This window comes from Chinchilla lanigera, unplaced genomic scaffold (assembly GCF_000276665.1).
Source record: "Chinchilla lanigera isolate Chin_1 unplaced genomic scaffold, ChiLan1.0 scaffold00096, whole genome shotgun sequence".
NCBI classification, from domain to species: domain Eukaryota; kingdom Metazoa; phylum Chordata; class Mammalia; order Rodentia; family Chinchillidae; genus Chinchilla; species Chinchilla lanigera.
Genome location: NW_004955497.1, coordinates 1,639,119 through 1,661,536, shown reverse-complemented (window position 1 = coordinate 1,661,536; position 22,418 = coordinate 1,639,119). Strand labels below are relative to the sequence as shown.

Here is a 22,418-nt window from a genome sequence, read left to right as displayed (position 1 = left end):
CAGCCCTTGCCCCGCGTGCGCCCGCCTCCTGGCGCCCGCCTGACGCGGAGCCTTCTCGGGGTTACCGCAGCCGCAGCACGTGGAAGGACCGGCAGGAGGGCGGGAGGGAGCCCCGGGACCAAGGTCACTGGGGCGGACCTGGGTCCAGTACCGGGCCCCGGGGGCCGCGCGTTTGGAGACCGGAGTGAGGATGCCGTGATTCATTCGTACAGCCACGGAACAGTCTGGTGAAGTGACTAACCCAGTGAGTTGGAGAAGCACGCAGGGAGCCAGGGTGAACTACCCTCAGTAAACTCAAGTGGCTCAGTTGTGTCTAATGGCTCCGCCTTTGTATTTGTGAATTATGACACCGGTATTTATAGACTTTTCTTTGCAAGAGACTCACTTGGTTACTTGAATTGATTCTGACTTTCTAAGAATTGAATGCAACCAGATTTATTGCTTTTCTGAAATTTTTCCTTTTTGGTTCGGTGTTATTTGGACTAATTCTAGCATAATTTGTAGCTCTGTGTTTTTTCTTTTTTGTTTTGTTTTTTGTGTGTGTGTTTTTGAGACAGGGTCTCGCTATGCAGTTCAGGCTGGCCTTGAGCTCACTTTGTAGCTCAGGCTGGTCTCGAACTCAAAGCAGTCCTCCTGCCTCAGCCTCCCGAGTGCTGGGATTACAGGCATGCACACCACCACCACCGGCTCTTGTAGTTCCATTTGTCAAGTTCCGTTTTCCCACACAACACCAGATATTTTAACTTCTTTAGAAGTTGAGTCTAAGAAAGCAGGATTTACTTGCTATGTTATGAGGCAAGTAAATGTATGGTTCAGCCACAAAACCAACTAGATAGTTTACAGACTTTTACATAGTAAGTCCAGAAAAAGCTAATTTCCCTGTAACACAAGGACCCTGGCACATAATACTTTCTGAAATCCCCGAAATTTTCCTAGGAACTAGGGGCCCTGTTTTCATCAGATTCTGAAGGAGGATGTGACCCAAAAACAGTGCTTTAGTATATAAATTCTTGGCTTAATAGAATTTCGTATTTGCGCTTACCGGTACGTTCTGTCTTCTCTGATTGGGAAAGCTGGTTTTTATCAACTGTAAGCCATAGGTAAGAAAAATGGTAATAAGTACTGTAACTTATTACTAAGTGACTGAAATGAGTCTCTGGCCCTGGTTCTCTTTCCACTCTACCCCGCCACCTCTCATATATATTGTATAGATACTTGCTTACATACTTGTTCTCTTTCCAGAGGAAAATAACTGAAAAAAAAGTGATTAAAAATAGGAAATTAGTTTCTGAAAATTTTTGCTTACTATTCAGAAGAGTAATAGTTACTACATTATTTCCTCACTTTGGAAATAATGTAGTATTTGGAGGACCATATTCCAGATTATTAATAACATTAGTTAAAATTTGTTTCATTTTATTTTATTTGTGGTGCTGGGGACCCAACCCAAAGCCTTGTGCATGCTAGGCAGGTACTCTATCCCTGAGCTACACATCCAGCTCAAATAATAGTTTATTGAGTGATAACTATGTTTGAGGCACTATGCCATGCATTTTACATATGTCACCTTATTTAATAATCAGTATCTCTATGAGCGTAGTGTTACAGCTTTCGTTTTCATTTCTGTAGTCTGCGGAACTCAAGTAGGAAGGTGGTAGAGTGAAGATTCAGACGTATGTTTGTCCCTTACCTTTTGTGGTTTATTTTTGTCTTTTTGAGACAGGGTCTCGCTACGCAGTTCAGGCTGGCTTTGAGCTCACTTTGTAACCCAGGCTGGTCTCCAGCTCACAAGATCCTCCTGGTTCAGCCTCTCAAGGGCTGAGATTACAGACGTGGGCCACCATGCCTGGCATATATTTGTGGTTCTTAATTATAAGGTAGTAGCACCAGAAAGGGGATAAATTAATTCATTTGGGAGTAGTTAAGACTGTTTATGCTCCTTCAGTTATTAAGCATTAAAGTATATTTTTAAAATAATTAATTTAGCATTTACCCATCTTTGTGTCTAAGTAGGCTCTTTAAAAACAGAATATTACTATGTTTTAACTGCTAATATGTTTTGAGATTCCAAGTAGTTATATATTTCATAATTACCTTTGCATAGTTTTTCCAGTAGGTAGTTCATATCGTTCTTGTATGAACATTATAGAATTTTAGTGTATGGAGCAATCTTAAGGGTTCTTTTAGTACAAAGATATTGGAATCCCGGATAGCTATAAAAAGTGAATTGTAAACTAGATTTTTGATGGAAACATGCATTTCAGTGTTAGGATCTGTAGAGTTGTCATCTTCTCTCAGATAATAGAGATTCCCAAAAAATCAGAACCTCTAAACCTTCTCCTTTGTCACAGCAAATTAGTGTGATCAGACTCATCCAGAATCCAGATCACCAGACTCCCATTTCAAAATTCTTGTTTTGTTTGTTTTGTTTTGTTTTTTTGTGATAGGGTCTTGCTATTAGTTCAGGCTGGCCTTGAATTTACTGTGTAATCCAGGCTGACCTTGAACTCAGAAGTGATTCTCCTGCCTCAGCCTTCCAAGTGCTGGGATTATAGGTGTGTACCACCACATCTAGCTTCAAAATAATTTTTTTACTTTAAATTTTTTTGACTCAATCATATTGCTTCTCAGAATCAACATATTAGAATAACATACATGTTACATTTTATTGCTGGATAAGGGATTTCTTTTTTTTTTTAGGTTTCTTTTTCTGGTACCGGGAATCGAACTCATGACCTAGTGCTTGCCAGGCAGGCACTGTGCCGCTGAGCTAAATCCCCAGCCCCTTGGTGGGGGATTTCTAAATGGGGTTTGTGTGGATTCAGTTCTATTTAAGTTATTAGATAAATTGGCAAATGTAAAGTATAATATTGGTCTGTAGGGTAAAAACAGGTATTTGTGGATTTTATAGGTCTCAACATAAAGAGTGGTGTTTCTCCCCAAATGTAGTAACAATGCTTTATCTTTGATTCAAGACGGTGAGGTTTCTTGCTAGAAAATAAATTTGAAGATACACTAGTTAGAATAAGGAAGAAGTTTATAAATTAAACATGGTATGCAAGTGAAGTTTTTATTCTCAAAACATTGGACAAAGGAAACAGGGTTTTGGGGCTGGGGATTTAGCTCATCAGCACAGCGCCTGCCTGGCAAGCGGAAGGTCATGAGTTTGATTCCTGGTACCAGAAAAACAACAACAACAACAACAACAACAACAAAAAAAGGGAACAGTGTTTAAATATGTCCTCAAAGCTGGGTGTGGTGGTGCACACCTGTAATCCCAGCACCCAGGAGGCTGAGGCAGGAGGATCACTGCGAGTGCCACGAGTTTGAGGCTAGCTTGGGGTACAAAATGAGTTCAAGGCCAGCCTGAACTGCATAGTGAGACCCTGTCTCAAAAAGACCAAAAAAAAAAAAAAAAAAAAATCCTCAAAATCCCTTTTCCAGAAATTTTACTGGCTTTTTCTTAAGAAGCCTAAACCTCAATTTTAGAGGCTATTTGGCATTCCTCAGAGTAAAGCTGAGCACACTTTCTATGCTAACATTCTTTTCAGTAAGTTTTTGGTACCGGGAATCGAACTCAGAACCTTGCACTTGCCAGGCAGGCGCTGTGCTGCAGAGCTGTCTCCCTGGCCTACCCTGTGCTTTTTATAATATATGTCAGGCAATGTTCTTTTGTTTTAGCATAAATGAGATGCACTATACATGTTGTCCCTGATTCTAAGAGAAATTCTTAGAGATACCATATAATAAGGAGTTCAAACTGTACAGAAGAGCACGTGGAGAGAATAAAATCTTTCTAAGCTCCCATTTCCCTCTTCAGGGATGACTGTTTCTTAGGTATCTATGTGGAAAATCTCTATAATCATATAAAATCATACCTACCTAACTTCAAAAAAAATTTTTTTTCCTTTGAGACAGGGTCTCACTATGTAGTTCAGGCTGGCCTTGAACTCATTATATAGCCTAGACTTGCCTCGAACTTGAAGTGATCCTCCTCCCTCAACCTCCCCAGTGCTGGGATTACAGGTTCCACCTGTAATCACCACGCTGGGCCTAAAATGTATTTTTACTTATTCATTACTGTCTTTTGGAGACAGGGTCTCGCTATGCAGTTCAGGCTCACCTTGAGCTCACTTTGTAGCCCAGGCTGGTCTCCAACTTGTAACAATCCTCCTGCCTTAGCCCCCAACCCTCCACCCCAGTGCTGGGATTGCAGGCATGCAGTGCCATGCCCTGCCCAAAATGCTCTAATTTATTTGTTTTAATGCCAAAATGGGTTTATTAAATCTAAACCCAAATTCAATGAAAGGGATTCACGATTGATTCTCCTAGCCTATCCACTACGCCTTGTGCTCAGGACAAAACCTAGAGGCCTGTGCCTCCAGACAGGCATTCTGTCTCTAAGTCCCCAGCCCTTTCCAGTTTTTCTGGTAGTAGAATTGGTTAATTCTGGTAGTAGAATTGGAAATTCTTGAAAAGATCTGTGAATCTGTAGGCAACCCCCCGCCCAAAACAAAAGACAGAGAAAGAAAGACAAAAATATTGGTAGTTGTTGGGAGACAGTGTCAGAACTTCCATGTAGTACTGTTGTGTGAGAATAGAGAGGAAAAACATCTACCTCAGACTGGGGTGGGACCCTAGAAAGGGCTTCTTGGAACAAGTGACCTTTAAACTGATTTGTAAAAACAAATTAATTTTCTGGTTGGATAAATGATATTCCAGGTAGAGGGGTATGTATGTATGAATGCCTGAGGAAAGGGTTGGAGAGTATTTGAGCATTTATTTATTTATTTATTTTCCTTTTTGAGACAGGGTCTCACTCTGCAGTTCAGGCTGACCTTGAGCTCACTTTGTAGCCCAGGCTGGTATCGAACTTGTAACAAACCTCCTGCCTCAGCCTCCTGAGTGCTGGAATTACAGGCATGCGCCATCATGCCTGGCTTGAGCATTTATTTAGTAGATACTTTCTGAGGAGCCCCTCTTATGTGTAAGGTACTCGGTTTTTATCGTTTGTAACCAGTAATCCATTCCATAAAGTAAAATATTTTTATGTTTAGAATTTAAGAGGCATTGTATTTACTTAGCATTTGTGTTTATTTCAACTCTGTGTTTTAGTCCCCAATGTGGCACTACATATTAGAAAACCAGTAACAGAATTTTTTCTAAAACAAACAGCTAGTAGGAAAATTATATTTCAAATTCATTTCAGTTCACTTACATATTTTGCAGTTAGACTTGTGTCAGATCTACCTAATTGAAACAGAAAAAATGTGAAAAGACTTAAAAAATATTCAGGATACTTAAAAGACACTTGAATAAACAGCATTTTGTAATTAAAACATCGGCAAACTAGGAGTAGAAGGGAATTCTCAATATGATGAAAAGTAGTTATTTGAAATCACTATTAAGAGTGATACTCTCAGGAGTGAAATAGGGACTCGTATTATATAACTGTTAACACCTTCTGTAGGGCGTGGTAAAGTAAGATAAGAAAAAAGAGAAAGTGCAAATATTGCAAAGCAAAAAAGGGAATGTTAATGATATGAAGACATTCCAGGAAAAAAAAAACCAAGGAAAAAAAAAGCCCAATGTGGTGACACACTGCTGTAATCCAAGCCTTTAGGGGACTAAGGCAAGAGGCCAGCCTTGCGTGGCATAGTGAGTTCAAGGGCAGCCTAACTACATAACAAGACCTTGTCTCAAAAAACCAAAACAAAACAAAAGCAAGGAAAATAACTTTAAAAAACCTATTGTAGCCAGTAATTGTTTGGTAGATGGCCAGGTGCAAGATAAATGAATGAACCTGTTGCAAGATTTCCTTTGTACCAAAAGTGATTAAAATGGAGAAAAGTATCTATTCTATTAAAAATAAAAACTGTAGGAATATAGAAAACTAATAAGAAACATGTACTATTTTTATGAAGAAAACTATTCATCCCATTTGAAGAATAGCACAGAACTGTGGAGGTTATGTTACTCCTCCATCCAAAGGGTCAATGTGATTAAAGTTAAAAGTTGTTCCTTACAAACTTATAAATTGAGCATAATGTAAGTCAGAGTTGTTCTTCCCGTCTCAGCTTTTTTTGAGACTAGAGAAAAAGTTAATTACTTAGAAAATATATCTGGAAGAATAATTGTATGAGAATAACCAAGAACATTTTAAGACAGAAAAATAAGTTTTGGATGCTTGATGTACCATAGATTAAGATTTGTAGCACTAGTGTTGACGTAGGAAAAGAATAGAAAGTTGGAGCATAATAGTCCAGAAACAAGAATAAAGTGAAGTATAAAAATGAGACAAGTTTTGATGTTTGGTGGTATGTTCTGAAAGCCTTAAAAATCTGTAAATTCACCAGATGTGGAGGCACTCTGGGAGGCTGACAAATTTGAGTCCAGCCTGGCAGTTTAGCCACTTAGCAAGATCCAGTCCCAAAATTAAATAAAGAGCTAGAGATTAACTCACTTTATGGGCTTTGGGTTCAGTCTCCAGTACTGTAAAAGAAAACAAAATCTAGGCATTCTTTGCCTTGTGTATTTTTGTTTATTTGTTGCTGTTGGTTTTTTGAGACAGGGTCTCGATATGCAGTTCAGGCTGGCCTTGAGCTCACTTTGTAGCCTAGGCTGGTCTCTAACTCACAACAGTCCTTCTGCCTCAGCCCCCCCACCCCTGCTGGGATTACAGGCCTGTGCCACCACGCCCAGCCTCACCACAGGTATTTTACTTTTGCCATTTAGCTTATGCAAATATTTCCCATACACAAAGGTTGTTTAGTATACTTTGCTAAAGCAAGGACTGAAACAATGTAAATGTCTAATTGTAAGGAAATCGTTTAATAAACTGGTATTCTGCATAATAGAATTTTATGGAATTCTTAAAAAATATGGTAGATCTGCCATGTGTGGTGGTGCACGCCTGTAATCCCAGCACTCTCACTACAAAGTGAGACCCTGTCTCAAACAACAAAAAAAGGGTAGATCTAATAATGTGTGGTAGGGTTTTTTGTTTTTGTTTTTGTTTTTTGTACCAGGATCAAACTCAGGACCTTGCACTTGCCAGTCAGGCGCTGTGTTGCTGAGCTGTATCCTCAGCCCTTTGTTTTTTTTAATGAAAAAATCTGAATAGATATGGAAAGATACTCAAAATAAGTGAGGAAAAGGTACACAACACACCTGCATATATTTGTATGTGCGTAAAACAATTGGAAGATACATACTAAACACTTCAGAACACCTGTCTAGAGAATGGTTTGGAAATGGCAAGTGTCCTCCATTTCTCTGTCTTATTATAGTTTGAATTTTTACAATAAAAAAATTAATATTGAATCATAAGTATACACCATTTTGAAATAATTAAATGTATATATTTTGAATGGAGTTTTTTGGAGGGGTACCGGGAATTGAACTCAGGACCTTGCACTTGCTAGGCAGGCGCTTGTGCCACTGAGTTATATTCCCATCCCTTAAGTATTGTATATATTTTAAAAGTCTGGCTGCTTTCTTTTTGTGGTGGTGGGGATTAAACCTGGAGCCTCAGGTGTGCTAGGCAAGTGCTCTACCACTGAGCTACATCCTCAGCTATTGACTGCTTTCTTGAATGGCCTATAATTTTTTTTAAAATAAGGTTGTTTTGTTTTGTTTTGTTTTGAGACAGGGTCTCATCTATGCAGTTCATGTTGTCCTTGAACTTCATATGTAGCTCAGGCTGGCTTTGATCCTCCTGCCTCAGCTTCCTGAGCACTAGGATTATAGGTGTGTGCCACCATGCCTGGCCTCAATATTAGGATTTTTAAATGGACACAAACATTGTAGGTGTTTATGGGCTAGCATGTGATATTTTGTTAATATAGACATTGTGTAATGTTCAGATCAGGGTCTGTTATGATTTTTGTCCTATTTATTTCAGTACTAGGGCCTTCAGATTGAGCTATATCACTAGCCTTTTTGTATTTTTTATTTTGAGGCAGGGGTTTGCTAAGTCACTAAATTGCCTAGAATGGGCTCAAATTCGTGATCCTCTTGCCTCAGCCTTCCAGAGTTTGGGATCATAAGCATGGGTCACCGCACTCAGTTAATTTTATCTGGAAGAAAATGAGAAACTGTGCCATAACTGTGGTTACCCAGGAACTGAAGGCTCACCTGACTGAAACCACCAAGAGGAAGCTGTTGGATAGAAATGGTTTTACTACTCACTGCAGAAGGGTTTCTCTGGCTTTGAGAAACAAAAATTGAGAATCATGACTGATGATAATACCCCAGCCAGTCACACTACTCCATATATAACTGGCTCCAGGACATTTGCTTGTGAACCATTCCGAATGTCCTTGTCAGAGAGTGTTTTATGCAGAATCATTTGTTTTCTCAGTTTTCTTTTTTCTTTTGTTTTGGGTTTTTTTTTGTTTTTTTTGGGGGGGGGTTGCCTTTTTTTGAGACAGGTCTCGCTATGCAGTTCAGGGTGGCCTTGAGCTCACTTTGTGGCCAGGCTAGTCTTGGACTCAAAACATCCTCCTGCCTCAGCCTCTCGAGTGCTGAGATTACAGGCATGGGCCACGTCTTTCTCGGTTTTTGTTTAAAACTTATTCTTGCAATTCTGTGCCATGTGTTAATTTCCATTATCACTAAAAGCAAGAACCTGGGACAGCTGGAGACAGCTCTAGTTACAGGTTTGCTACCCATGGCAAGCTTCTGTACTGTGAGGCTGTCCAGGAGACCCCAGCCATCAGACAACTCATTGGTGGAAAACAAACTCAGTAATTTAAAGATTGCAGAGATAGTTATCTGCAGGGAAGCAGAATAAAACCAATATATATGCTTCACAGTCTCACATATGTGTATCTTTATATCCTTATTGTTTCATTTGATAATGCTTTCTAGGTTTCAGAATATATGTGCTTTACCATATGTCTTAACATCATTACCAAGAACTTGTTCTTTTTCATACTACTTTAAGGGATTTTTTTTTTTTCTTTTGTGACATCATTATTAATGTATAAAAACACAACTGATTTTTTTCCTATTGGCTCCGTGTCCTGGAATGTTGCCCAGTCAGACATTAAGTTTTTATCCAATATTTGTGCACTTCTACTGTGATATTTTGATACCTACAAAAATGATTTCACCTCTTCTACTTACCAGTTTCAGACCCAAACTGGGGTCTTTCTTCCTCTACAAATCATAAGACCCATTACAAGTGTGACAGCCAATTAAACATGAAGGGAAATTTACCCTTTGTTCAGAGGAAAAGGAGACAGGAGAACTAACTCTCAAATACCAGGTTCCCACACAAACAGTGGGGAAGGGTTCTTTGAGAAAAGGGGAGAGGCCTGGGGATATAGCTCAGCGGCATAAGCGCTTGCCTGGTGAGCCTGAGGTCATGAGTTTGATTCCCGGTACAAAAAAAGAAAAGAGAGAAAGGGGGAAAAGTCAGGATGTCAGTTAATGGATGGAAAATCAGGCATGACTTTTATGAGGTAGAGGTTTATCTCGTTGAAACTGCCAATGGCTCAGAAGGATCAGGAATTTAGAATTTCCAACCTGCGCAGTGCAACCTAGGGCCACCGTGAGACACACTAGTGCCTCTACCACCACTGCTGCCGCCTTGTCCTGGTGTCACCTTCGTGATGAGTAATTGCATTTTGTGTCTTGGGAGCTCAGCACCAGGGTCTTCACCACTTAAGTGCATGCCTAAGATTTTTTACTTTAAATTTTGAGACAGGATTTGAGCCAGGTATGGTACTACAGGCTTGTAATCCCACATCTTGGGAAGCTGAGGCAGGAGAATTGTTGTGAGTTTGAGACCAATCTGGGCAACAAAGTGAGCTCAAGGCCAGCCTGAACTGCATAGCGAGACCCTGTGTCCAAAAAAAAAAAAAAAAGGAGATAGGGTTTGGCTAAGATCTTTGAAACTGGCACTTCCTGGAGATGACCCATGTATAGGACTACCATGGTGTATGGAGATGAGATGGAGATTGCTATCCATTCCTGACAAGATATTGAACAAAGATAAGGTATGTTTCTTGCAAAAGTACACACCATACAATGCTTGCTCAGGGTACTGAAAATGGTGCTTCAACCTTGCATCAGAGTAAGCTTTTGGAAATTACTGCTGTGCCAAACTTACTGAAGGTCACATTGTGGAAAAAAATCATTTGAGAAAGGGATTTCATTGTGTTCCCCATAGTTAGGATCAAATTCATAAGTTCAAGTTATGTTCCAGTCTCTGCCTCTTAGGTAGATACCATGACCGCCTTGGGAAATTTTTTTTAATAATCCTCATTTCAAAAACATATTGAAAAGAATAGTTTCAAGCTGGGTATGGTGATGCACACATGCGGTCCTAGCACCTGGGAGACTGAGGCAAGAACAACTTGCAGACCAGCTTGGACTACACAGTGAGTGCAAGGCCAGCCTGAACTACAAAGTGAGACCCTGTTGAAAAAAAAATTAATATTTTAGGTATTTTGTGGTGCTGGGGATTGAACCCAGGGTCTCACCAGGATGTCACCAAACTACACACCCAACCTGACCAATGAGCGAAACAGCCCTGGAGATTTTCAAATAGTATTTTGCAGCACTTTACAGGAAAGCCACGCAGGGAAGGAAATATTGTTTAAATCATTAAGGTGTATCTCTGAATGTGAAAATAGCGTTGTGTGTCAGAAATTAAGCTTATCAGTGGCACAGTCTGCCACCAAAACATAATACTTTTGAAAATACCGGTAGTGTGTAATATTGATAAAGAGGATAGACATTTAACTTGATTATAAATAATTTTCATTTTTAGATTGATCAAAATAGAATGATAAAAATTATTTTTATCACCTTTATATAACATGGCTACCTGTAACATTTTTCCAGTTACAGACTGTCTCAAGAGATTTTTATTTTTTACACTGATACCATAAAAGTTGAAAGAATACTGTCACATATCCTCTTAGCAAAACAGGTTGGTCCAGGTTCTTGTCCCAGAATCCTGAGTAATGAAGTAATTCTTGCATAATGACTGAGTGGATGAGCGTTCTGTATTTTTTGTCCTTAAAAGTACATTGTTCATTCATTGATTTTTGAGTTTGAGAAGATTCGTCTGGGGCAAGGTTTTGCAGCTGTGTCAGTATTGACATTTGGGGCTGGCTAATCCTTGTTGAGAGGGACCTTTAGTAGTATCCCTGCCTGTTGTTTACTGGTTGCCGCAACGCTCCCTAGTGTGGCAACCAAATATGATTTCAGACACTGCCAGATATCCCTAGGGTACAAAACGGCTTTAAAAAACAGTGATTTAAGATAATCACCATTGGAAGACTCAGGCAGAGCGTACTCCTGTGTGATCGTTTGGTAAAACTGTTCCTGTAGGAGTATGCTCAGACTGAACTGTAGACAGGTTTTGTTTTCTGTAGGGCTGGGTTGGCATCCAAGGCCTTGTACATGCTAGGTGAACTTGAGGGATCCTCTTGCCTCAGCCTTCCTAGTGCTGGGAGTACAAATATGCCACCATGCCTTACTCCTAGATATATATTTCTAAGCTAATAGTCATTTTCTCTCAGTAGCCCAACTTTGCTTTTTTTGTTTTTTGAGACAGGGTCTCATTGTGTAACTTAGGCTGGCCTTGAACTCACTGTGTAGTCCAGGCTGGCCTCAAACTCACAGCAGTCCTCCTGCCTCAGCCTCCTGAGTGCTGAGTTTACAGATGTGTGCCACCACACTTGGCTGTTCTTCATTTGCTTTAAGAAATTTCCATCTCTTATTCCTATTTCTTTGGTTGCTTTTATCATCTTCTCTTTGATTGAAATTTTCATTTTCACTATAATTCCAGTAAGGTTTTTTGGGGGGGAGGTAGTTTTCTGGTAACGGGAACCAAACTCACGACCTTGCACTTGCCAGGCAGGGGCTGTGCCGCTGAGCTAAATCCCCAGCCCCAAATGTTTTTTTTTTTTTTTTCAGTGTTTTGTTTGGCTTGACATTCATTGGGCTTTTTGAATTCCAGTGTTAGTGTCCCTCATCAGCTTTGGGATCTTCATCTTCATGGTTCCTTTTCTTTTTCCATTGAGACTCCAGACTGTGTTAGGCAAGATTCTACCGAGGACCACTTGAAGTGGAGCAGAAAAGTACTGAGAGGGGCAGAGGAATCTTGGGTGAGGAGGTGTCTACAGAGGCTGGCCCTGGTCTGAGGGGAGCAGAAGATGGTCCTTCACTTTATTCTCTAGGACATGTCACATTTATACCTCTGTGCCTTTCAGTAGTTTTCCCCACTTTTCTTTTCAGGGTGTCCAAAATGCCTTTTAGTCTGTCTTTTGCATTTTTATCTTTTTTTATTGAAGTATATTAATATACAGTAAAACTTAGCAGCCCGAGGTGACCACTTCAATGAGTTTGGACTGTTGACTCTGTCCTGTTGTAACTACCATCCAGCTGAGACATTTTGATTCATATTTAAAGTTCTTTTATGTGCTCCTAAAAGTTCTGTTGTGATTTCTAGCTCATTTTTTCCTTTTCTCTTTCAGCAGCTGGGCCTTGAGCCCAGGGGAACATGCTTAGTAGGTGAGCACTCTTCCCTTGGGCTACCATTACCACCTCCTTTTATTTTTTATTGTGGCATAATACAAGATACGGTTTATCATTTAGAGTACCTCCACATTTTTGTGCATCTGGTATCACCACTATCTTCAGAATTTTCCAGTTATTCTGAAGTAAAGTTCTATACTCTTTTTTTTTTTTTTTTTTTTTTTTTTTTTGTCCTTTCGAGACAGGTCTTGCTATGCAGTTCAGGCTGGCCTTGAGCTCACTTTGTAACCCAGGCTGGCTACACAACTCGAACTCACAAAGATCCTCCTGCCTCAGCCTCCTGAGTGCTGGGATTACAGGCATGCGTTACCATGCTGGGCTCTTTCTTTTGTACTGGAGATTGAACTATGGACTTCCACACTGAGCAACATGCTCAGTACTTTTTTATTTTTTGAGACACTAAGTCCCTAAGTTGCCTAGGCTGGACTCAAACTTGTGATTCTCCTGCCTCAGCTTCCCAGAGTGCTAGGGTTATAGGCATGCACCACCGTATTAGGCTCTATTTTATTTCTCTATGACTTTTAGGTATCTCTTATAAATGGGATCAGCTATATATAATTTGATGAAGTCTACACTGAAAGTTATGTTTTTATTTGCTTTTTAAAATTTTATATTCTGTTTCTGACATTTCCAACATGTATGAGTTTTGTTGGCCTGATTCTTTGATTTGACAGGCAGCTGTCAAAGGGTGGGTTCAGTCAGTAAGGATTGGCACCTGTCTCCAGGTAAATGAGTGCTTGCCTTCATCCTTGTATGCCTGCTTCTCCTGCACGTTTCTAGGGTGTCCTTAGTTGCTTGTAATTTCCCTGATGTGTTTAAAAATTAAGGCAAAATATTTTATCTATCATTTTTATTTGGTTTTAGTAGAAGAGATGTTCAAGGTATCTAATCAGCTGTACACTGGGAAATGGAAGGCCCACTCATGTATGGAAATGCAGTGTTTCAAATGAACAGAAAAGCACGTAGATAATATAAATCAAAACCATGTGCCTGCCTCCTAGATGAACAAATGCTAATAAAGCCATTTGTTTTATTTTCTGAAACATGGAAGTGTGTGTCACAGGTACCTTTGAAGCTCCTTTTAAGTTCTTTACACGCTGTTCTCCAGCCTCTCTTCCTCTGCAAAAGTAACTATAGAATTTAAAAATCGCTTACTTCCCCTTCCATGTTTTTGTCCTTTCCCCACAAAGGTAAAAAAGATACTATTTAAAATGTTTATGTGAGTGGTATATTGTAGGTCTTCTCATTTGCCTCTTTCATTCAGGATAATTTTCAGCTTTTGTCCATGTTGGTAGTCTAATCCTTTAACTGCCTTATACACCACTGTATGATTACACTGTGATGCGCTGTGGAAATTCACATTGCTGCTTTTTTTCTTTTCTCTGAAATTCACATTGTTACTTTTTTTTCTTTTCTTTTTTGATGGCTATTGTAGTTCTTTGGGAATAGCTTTGTCACCTCTGTATGTACATGGGAGAAGTTCCGTAGGAAATATATGCCTAGAAGTGGACTTGTGCATACTTTGTTCAGGATCAACAACTTTTTCTGGATGATCTTAAATTCCCAAGGGAGTATTCCATTTTAGGATGCCATCAGGAATTTATAATTATCTGTGGTAACTCCAGCTTCCCAAATGCTTGTCTTGTTTTTGTTTTTGTTCTTGTTCTTGTTTCTGTTTTGAGACAGGGTCTTGCTATGTAGTTCAGGCTGGCTTGAGCTCTGTGTAGCCCAGGCTGCCCTGAACTCCTGTCTCAGCCTGTCGCATGCTGGGATTACAGGCGTAATCATGCCCAGCCAAACCCTTATTTTTGTACTTAATTTTTGTCTAACATCAGTCAGAAACGATGGTTCATGTCTGGTTTACATTTCCGTGTTTGCTGGTTTTGCTGGTGAGGTTGAGTATGTTTCTTAGCCATTTTACTTGCTGTTCTGAATTGTGTAGTCTATTGTTTTTTTGGTTTTTGTTTTTTGGTACCGGGTATCGAACTCATGACCTTGCGCTTGCTGGGCAGGCGCTATGCCACTGAGCTAAATCCCCAGCCCTGTGTAGTCTATTGTTAATTGGCCATTTGTCTATTATATTTTATATTTGGGATTGGACTTGTCAGTGTATTATAAAAAAACTCAAATAGTATTTTTTAAGAAGAAAGTTTATTCTCTCTCACATTTGGTGTTACAGTATCCAGGGATGGTCATCTGGGGCTCACCAATCTTTTCTGTGTGTTTTCCTATTCTTCAGGGATGTTTTCCGTCTTCTGAGTCTTCTTATGATCCAAGATGGTTGGGAGAACTATCGCCATCATGCCTGTTTCTAGAGAAGAGGAAAGGCAGTGTGTTAGGTTCCGGCTGAATCATGCCTTTAAGGAATCCCTCCAAAAATTTTGCAACTACTTTATTGCCCAGTCCTTAATCTATAGCTGCTCCTAGTTAGAAGAGGAACTAGTTGCTGAGTTTGGTAGTACACATCTGTAATACCAGCACTTGGAAGGCTGAAGCAGGAGCATTGCTAGTGAGACCCAGTCTCAGAAAACAAAGAAAAAGAAGGAGAAAGGGACGGGGGAGAGATTTGGAAATATCATTTAGATGGGTGCGTTGCTGTGTAAATAGAATTAATTCTGGTAGGAAAAAGAGAGTGGATATTAAGGCTGTAACTATAGCTGTAACTGTTTCTGCTTTCAAGTTGCTATTTCATACTCTTGTGATTTTTTTGCATATTAATCTCTTGTTTTCTAATCACTTTACTGTTTTCTTCCTAGTGTTGTTTTAAAGTTTAAATTCAACTAGAATTTGTTCTGTTGAAGTATCCAGTCTTCCAGCATCATAATCCTTTGCTCCTCTATTTGTCATTGGTCATAGGTCAGTTTCTGGGAATTCTTCCTCTTCATTTTTTTTTTTTTTTTTGCTTTAATATTGTTTTAAAAATTATTATTATACCTTCATAAGTATTCATATCTGATGGAGTGAGACCTCCCTTTTACTTTTTTGAGGTTAATTCCATTTTTTTGGTCTTTTTCATGTGTTAGGGCCACCATCTCATATAAACCTTGAGGTTTTCAGGGAATTTATTTATTTATTATTATTTTTTTTTTTGGTTTTTCTCTGGTACTGGGAACCGAACTCATGACCTTGCACTTGCCAGGCAGGCGCTTTTGCCGCTGAGCTAAATCCCCAGCCCCTTTCAGGGAATTTATTAATGATTGAAGATTACTTTTGTGAGACCTGTGCACTTATTTCAACATGCAGTTTTTCGGTCAGTTATGAGATGAATTTCTAGCAGCATTTTGCAGGTGGACCTTGGAGTCAGGCAGGCCCTCTCATGCCTGGAGTTTCCAAGCTAGTGTGGTACATAGGTGGGGGTCAGAACCAGGCCTTCCTGACTGCTGGTCCTGTTCTGTCCTTAGAGGCTCCAAGATTGTGTAAAATTGAGGAGGACTGTAATCAGAAAGAAGGCAGCCACACTTAAGTACAATTTTAAGATGAGCACAGGTAAGGGCAGGGGAGAGGGCCGAGGAGAGATGGAGGAGGACATAGATTTACTAGAAAGCTGCTTTTTACTAGCAAGTTGCTAGAAAAAGGGATCTTTTACAGGCAGCCAGGGAGGTAGAAGGAGAATGTTGGGATGAAGGGAGATTTTCAAGAGGAAGATGCAAGAAGGAGTTCTTCACACCGGAAGGATTTTGAATCAGGGCCTTATATGTGACCCAATCTTGCTGTGGATTTTACTCTGTGAAAGTAAGAATAAAGTCATTTCTGAGGGAAAGGGGTAATGAGGATCAAAACAAGATGAGAGGTTTGAGAGGTAAAGTATTTGAAAGGATAACTTTGGGTTATGTACTAGGGAAGCCCAAAGGATTAGTTAGGGCAACAGCTCTCAAACTTACTTAGCAGGAAAGAACCATACCTGACATTTATATTACTCCTTGTGGAATATTGTGAAATAGTGATACAATTTTTTGATATGATAAATATAAAATAAGAAAGTGTGTCATTTTGGGTTAGTAGATTGAAATTGAGATAGGAGCAGTGGTAAACTCCAAAGGTTTGAAAAAAGATTATAGAGGGAAAAGTAAGTTGAGCAAATTCTTACTATTAATCTAAAATTTTCAGTGATTAAGTCAAGGACTTGCTATGTAGTTTAGGCTTACCTTGAACTCACTGTGTAGCCCAGGCTGACCTCAATCTCATTGGGGTGATCCTCCTGTCTCTTGGGTAGTGGGGTTACAAGCAGTGTGCTACCATACCTGGCTCAGTGTTACGAATGGTCATGTTTTTGAGCAGTACATCTATCACTTTCTAATTAGAGCATTAAATCATCCATTTCTAAAAGACAATTACAGAATCAAAGCTAAGAGATGTTTAATATGAGCTCTAAGGCATGACTTCAAAACATATTTTTTCTTCTAGTTTCATAGTTTATTCTCTATAAGTATTACCCAGTTTTCAGTGTAACTTTTTAAAAATGGTTGTAATACTGGTAGTAAATCAAGAATATTGTGTACAAGCCAGACATGGAAGCTCATGGCTATAATCCTAGCCATCATGAGGCTGAGAGGCAGGAGTATCACAAGTTTGAGGCCAGCTTGGACTACACTGTGAGTTCAAGGCCAGCCTGGACTACATGGCATGATCTTTTCTCAAAAAACAAAACGAATATTATTCAGATTTCTCTTGTGCATATCTGAGAGATACTAGTCCACCCAACTATGTCCCCCCTCTTTTACAGTAATATTTAGGAAGTTCAAAGTATTGGTTTTAATGTGACACAGAATTGAAAGTCAGATTCTAGTTATGATACTTAATAAGTTGGTGATCTTAGGTACACAACAATTTCTGAATTTCAGTTTCTCCATAAGTAAAAGAAGAGATAATTGTGTAGGTATGTTGCTGGGGTCAGATGAGACTGTGTAACAGCTGCTCTAATAACTGAGATGGCCACTGAGTGACTAAGGCAAGTACTGTAGTGGATATTCTCGACCGAGGAGATGGCTCAGATCCTAGGGTGAATTGAATGGAAGTGCGCCAGGTTTCATCACAGTGCTCAGGAGGATGCACAATTTAAAACCATGAATTGTTTGTTTTTGGGATTTCCCACTTCATATGTTTAGATCACAATTCACTTTGGGTAAATAAAGCTAGGAAAGTGAAACCTAGAATAAAGCAAGGACTGCTGTGTCTTCCCTGTAATATTGCAAGGATGAGTGAGATTACCTTCCTTTTCCCTTCTGTTTCTTCCTTTTTTGTATATCTAGATATATGTGTATGTATCTAAAAGGTCCTGCGATGCTGTGTTTTTCAAAAAAAAAAAAAAAAGATTTTTTTTTTTTTTTGTAAATTGGATAATAAATGTTAGTTATCACTCAGTACCTCTTCCTTTTTAATGTTGTAGGCCCCAGGAATTTGGGGATAAACAAAATAATATGAGATCTTGCTATGTTGCCCAGGCTGGCCTTGAATTTTTGGGCCTGAAAGTGATCCTCCCACCTCAGCCTCCCGAGTAAGTGGGATTACAGGTGCATACTACCACATCTAATTTTCAAGAAGGAATTTAAATGTTTGGTTTTAGAAACTAAAGTGAGTATCATCCTGCCACTTAATGTAAGTGATTTTATTGTTTGATAATATTCAAGGATATGAGCTGTGCGTGGTGTCACACGTCTTTAATCCCAGCACTTGGGAGCCTGAGGGAGGAGGATTGCCATGAATTCAAGCCGCCCTGGGCTACATAGTGAGTTTAAGGCCAGCCTGAACTACATAGTGAGACCCTGTCTTAAAAAATAAAACAAAATATTCAAGTACATGGTTAATACTAACTTTTAGATTACATTTCATTCTGTCTGTATTTTATAAATGGAATATCATCCTTTGCTACACTAATGTTATAGTCACACTTGTGCTTTTTAATAGATTAAGTATGTGACTTTAGATCAGTAACTAAAAACATTTTATATGTAGAGTAGCGTACTATATGTGTATAATTATGCATGTGTAAGGGCATTTTAAGGATAAGAAGAAGAATGATTCAGAAACTGCCTAGACGATCTAATTTGTATATGTAGCAGTATTTACTAGCAGTGTTTTCCGATATGCTGTCTATTCACAGTATAGTTACCAAACATAAAAAGTGAGGAGATACCTTATAAAAATATAAATTTGTCTTGTGGAACTAGAGAAAATGATGGGAATAATTCACGAGTGGAAGGACAAAATATTTTCCTATGGATGTAGTTAGCTATTTACCGTAATTTACTAGGAAAGCTTTTTTTTAAAAAAAAATTTTTAAAGAATTTAACACAAGAGGGTGCTGTACCATTAGGAAAAGTCTGAACTGCCTTTAGCTAATTATACTAATTCACTTAAACCAGAGTATCGCAGTAGTTAATTTTCCTTCAATGTATATCACTGCTTTACTATATTGACTGAAATTAGAGTGACTAATGTTGCATAATTGGTGTAATTTATGATAAATAATGATTTAATGCACTTGGTTACCGTTTTTTTCTTCATTGAGATTCCTTGATATAAATTATGATTTCTCCTCATATTGGTTACAATAAAAAGGGTTTATTCATCTATCATCTACCCAAAAATGTTTCTAAAACTAATAATATAGATAGATGGTAGAACAGATATTATTTCCAGATTGAAAGGCTGTATAACCAGTCTCTTTTTCCTGTTCTCTTTAGAATAGCTCTTAGTGAGTCAAAAATAACCAGACCATGTAATAGGACTATATATTTGAGTATATAGTATCTGTCTGTAAAGAGTATTATCTTCAGAAGAAAGAATGTTACACCAAAATGGAATTTTAAAAATCTGAGCAGATTGTGCAAGTTGGTTTTGGTAAGATAGAAAAGCCTTGCCCTTTTGGTTGATTAGTGTAGTATTCAAAGAGGAGTTTCATAAATTCCAAACTTAACTGCTTTGTGTTTTTTTTTTTCCTGACTTAATAGTGATTTTAGAGGTAGAATTATTTGATCCTTTATCTTAAAGGATTGCTTTTAGAAAATTTTTTTAGGCTGGGCGTGGTTGCACACGCCTGTAATCCCAACGCTGGGGGGGGGGAGGCTGAGGCAGGAGGATCATTGTGAGTTCGAGACCAAGCCTGGGCTACAAAATGAGCTCAAGGCCAGCCTGAACTGCTTAGCAAGACCCTGTCTCGAAAAGGACCAAAAAAAAGAAAGAAAGAAAGAAAGAAAGAAAGAAAGAAAGAAAGAAAGAAAGAAATTTTTTTTTGTAAATTGGATTCAGTTTTACCAATACTGAGGAATTTAGAACTAGGTCATATCAGACACAGGCCTATTGTGGAATAAAAGGTAATAATAAATTATTTTCTTTGTAAAAAATACAATGGGGAAAAAGTTATATCATGTACAGGTACAAATTCTCTGATGAATGTGATCATTATGTATATCTAAAATGTACCAGCCAGGCGTGGTGGTGCATACCTGTAATCCGAGTGCTTGGGAGGCTGTTGGGAGTTTGAGTCCAGCCTGGGCTACAAAGTGAGCTCAAAGCCAGTCTGAACTTCATAGTGAGACCCTGCCTCAAAAAGACAAAAAATAAATTAATTAATAAAAATTTAAAAATAAAATGTACCAATAAAATCTGATTAAAAATAAAATTAAAAATTTGTTAGACAAGTATGTACTGTTATAAAAATACTGGCAACTTTAATAGATTCTGACTCAAACCTCACCACGAATTTTATTTTCTAAAACTTTAAATGTTCATTATGATACTGTATACAATAGTAGTTCCTTAGAAATTAAGCAGAAATTTGTTCCCTTATTTCTCCTAACACCAGCAAAGAGAAAGAAAACATTCTCCTTCACCGCCCCCCATAGGAGTTGAACCCAGGGCCTTGAGTGTGCTAGCAGTGCTTTCCTGCTGAGTTGTCTCCTCAGCCTTTTAAAAAACATTTGAGATAAGGTCTTACTAAATCACACAGATTGGCCTTGAAGTTGGACTCTTCCTGTGTCAGCCTCCCAAGTAGCTGGAATTACAAGAATGGGCCACTATGCCTGGCACGTTTTCTTGTCTTATGGGTAGAAGGATTTTTGTTGTTCAAGCTTTCTCATTAAATCATTACTGTTTTTGTTTTTAACTCTCAAGGCACCACCTTCCATGGTCAATAATGAACAACGACAGCATGCAGAACATATATTCTTATCATTTAGAAAATCAAAATCACCATTTGCAGTTTGCAAGCATATTTTGGGTAAGTATTCATTTTAAAGATATTTTGGCATAGACATCTGGTTTTGCTATTTTAAGATAAGCAGATGTGCAGTTAGTAATTTTCCATAAATAATAATTGTATTGTAGTGGCTTTAAAGATGTTCTGTGAAACCAGGAAGAAAATTTTGTTTTTACTTTGTAGTTTTTCCCTTACATATTGTTTAATTATTGACAATAATGCGAAGACTGTAATAGTATGTATGTGTGTTGGGGGGAATCTAGTGTTTTTTTCATTTATTTTCAAATGTCATACCATTGGTTACTGGAAATGTACTACATTTTCTTTCCTATGTTAATTTGAAAGTTAGTTTTTGGAAGATTCTATATTTTCTTTCTTTTAGTTGTTTTTCCATAGTGTTGTTTATTTTTTTTTTAACCATTTATTTTGTACTCAGCTTGCTTGAGAAAGTCACTTCTGGGTAGGTTATCCTTATGCATACATCATAAAATAAAGCACTGATTTACTTTCATCACATATATTTTCTAAGTTCCTTATTTTGACCTAATTATAGAAATGATCTCTTCTAAAGCAGTCACAAGGATTACAACTTTTGTCTAAAGATGGCATTTTCTAAGAGTTGTATGTGACGTTGCATTCCGTCTCTTAATTCAGTAACAGCAAGGTAGATTTCATTGCTTATTATTTTATAATCTGATTACCATTAGATGTTTTCTGTAGTTGAAGCCATCTTTTATATAATTCATACTTAAGCCTTATGGCTTTGAAAGGTTGAGTCATCCATGACCACAAAATTCATTAGTTGAGTACTAGGACCTAAAACATCTGACCTGTTATTTTTGTGCTTTTTACCCCAGAGTAACCTGGTTTCCAGATTGAAGTGAACTACAATTACGGTTATATGTTAAAAAATGTTTTATGTCTAGGGCTTGTAGTGAGAGCTGTAAGGTTGCAATGGAAAGAGTGCTGGTGTTGGGACTGTGAGATCCGGTTGCCAGGGGTGCTTGCTGCACATTGTGAAGTTCAGGAAGTCAACCTCTCTGGGCCTGTTTTTCATCTGCAGTATGGGAATAATGATACCACTTGACTAAATGGACCTGGCTATCTTAAGTTGTGAGGTGCACATGTACTAACATGTATTAAAGCACTTTGTGAACAATAAGCTAAATGCCATGGCCACATTACCTCATTTAAAATAGCTTTTAAAAAATATGACCAGTTTTTAAAATTCAGTGTTTTCTGTTTGTGAGGAGCTACCAGCAGTGGTGAAGTTGACTCTATTCCATTCAAGAGTTAGATCTCATTTATTGTTAGAGCAAAGTTTTAACAACTACCTTTTCAATTCTAGATTAGACCATTTAAATTCATTTCCTTAGAAGTGATCCATGTATATACTTGGGTGGATTTGTTTCTGTTACTAAGAAAACTGTTACTTTATGCTTGTGTAGAATATTTAACTCAACGTTAAAAGAAGCAAAACTAAAACATTCATATGAAGAGATTAAGGAACTGTTACCTCACCCATACTGATTTGAAATTGTTTGGTGTTAATAGATTCAGAAAGCCATGTGTTAAACTGTTAGTATTAACTTAAAATAATTTGAGTCTGGTTTTCACGGCTTCTGCCATACTTTCATTGACAAGGATTCATTCCATCAGTGTTTCA

General features: G+C 38.3%; 1 protein-coding gene across 3 annotated transcripts in view; it reads left to right on the top strand.

Moving 5' to 3' along the window:
* The first annotated feature begins 157 nt into the window (after positions 1-157).
* Xpo4 (exportin 4) overlaps positions 158-22,418 on the top strand; it is a 98,435-nt gene continuing 76,174 nt past the window's right edge. Inside the window, exons 1-2 of one of the 3 annotated variants that reach the window (XM_005406312.2) lie at positions 158-244; positions 20,668-20,773. In XM_005406312.2, the coding sequence (XP_005406369.1) occupies positions 20,680-20,773 (94 nt within the window). In that variant the 5' untranslated portion in view covers positions 158-244; positions 20,668-20,679. Of the gene's footprint in view, positions 245-20,667; positions 20,774-22,418 lie in introns of those variants that run through there. The other 2 variants (XM_005406313.2, XM_013505464.1) reach the window with 2 other exon arrangements.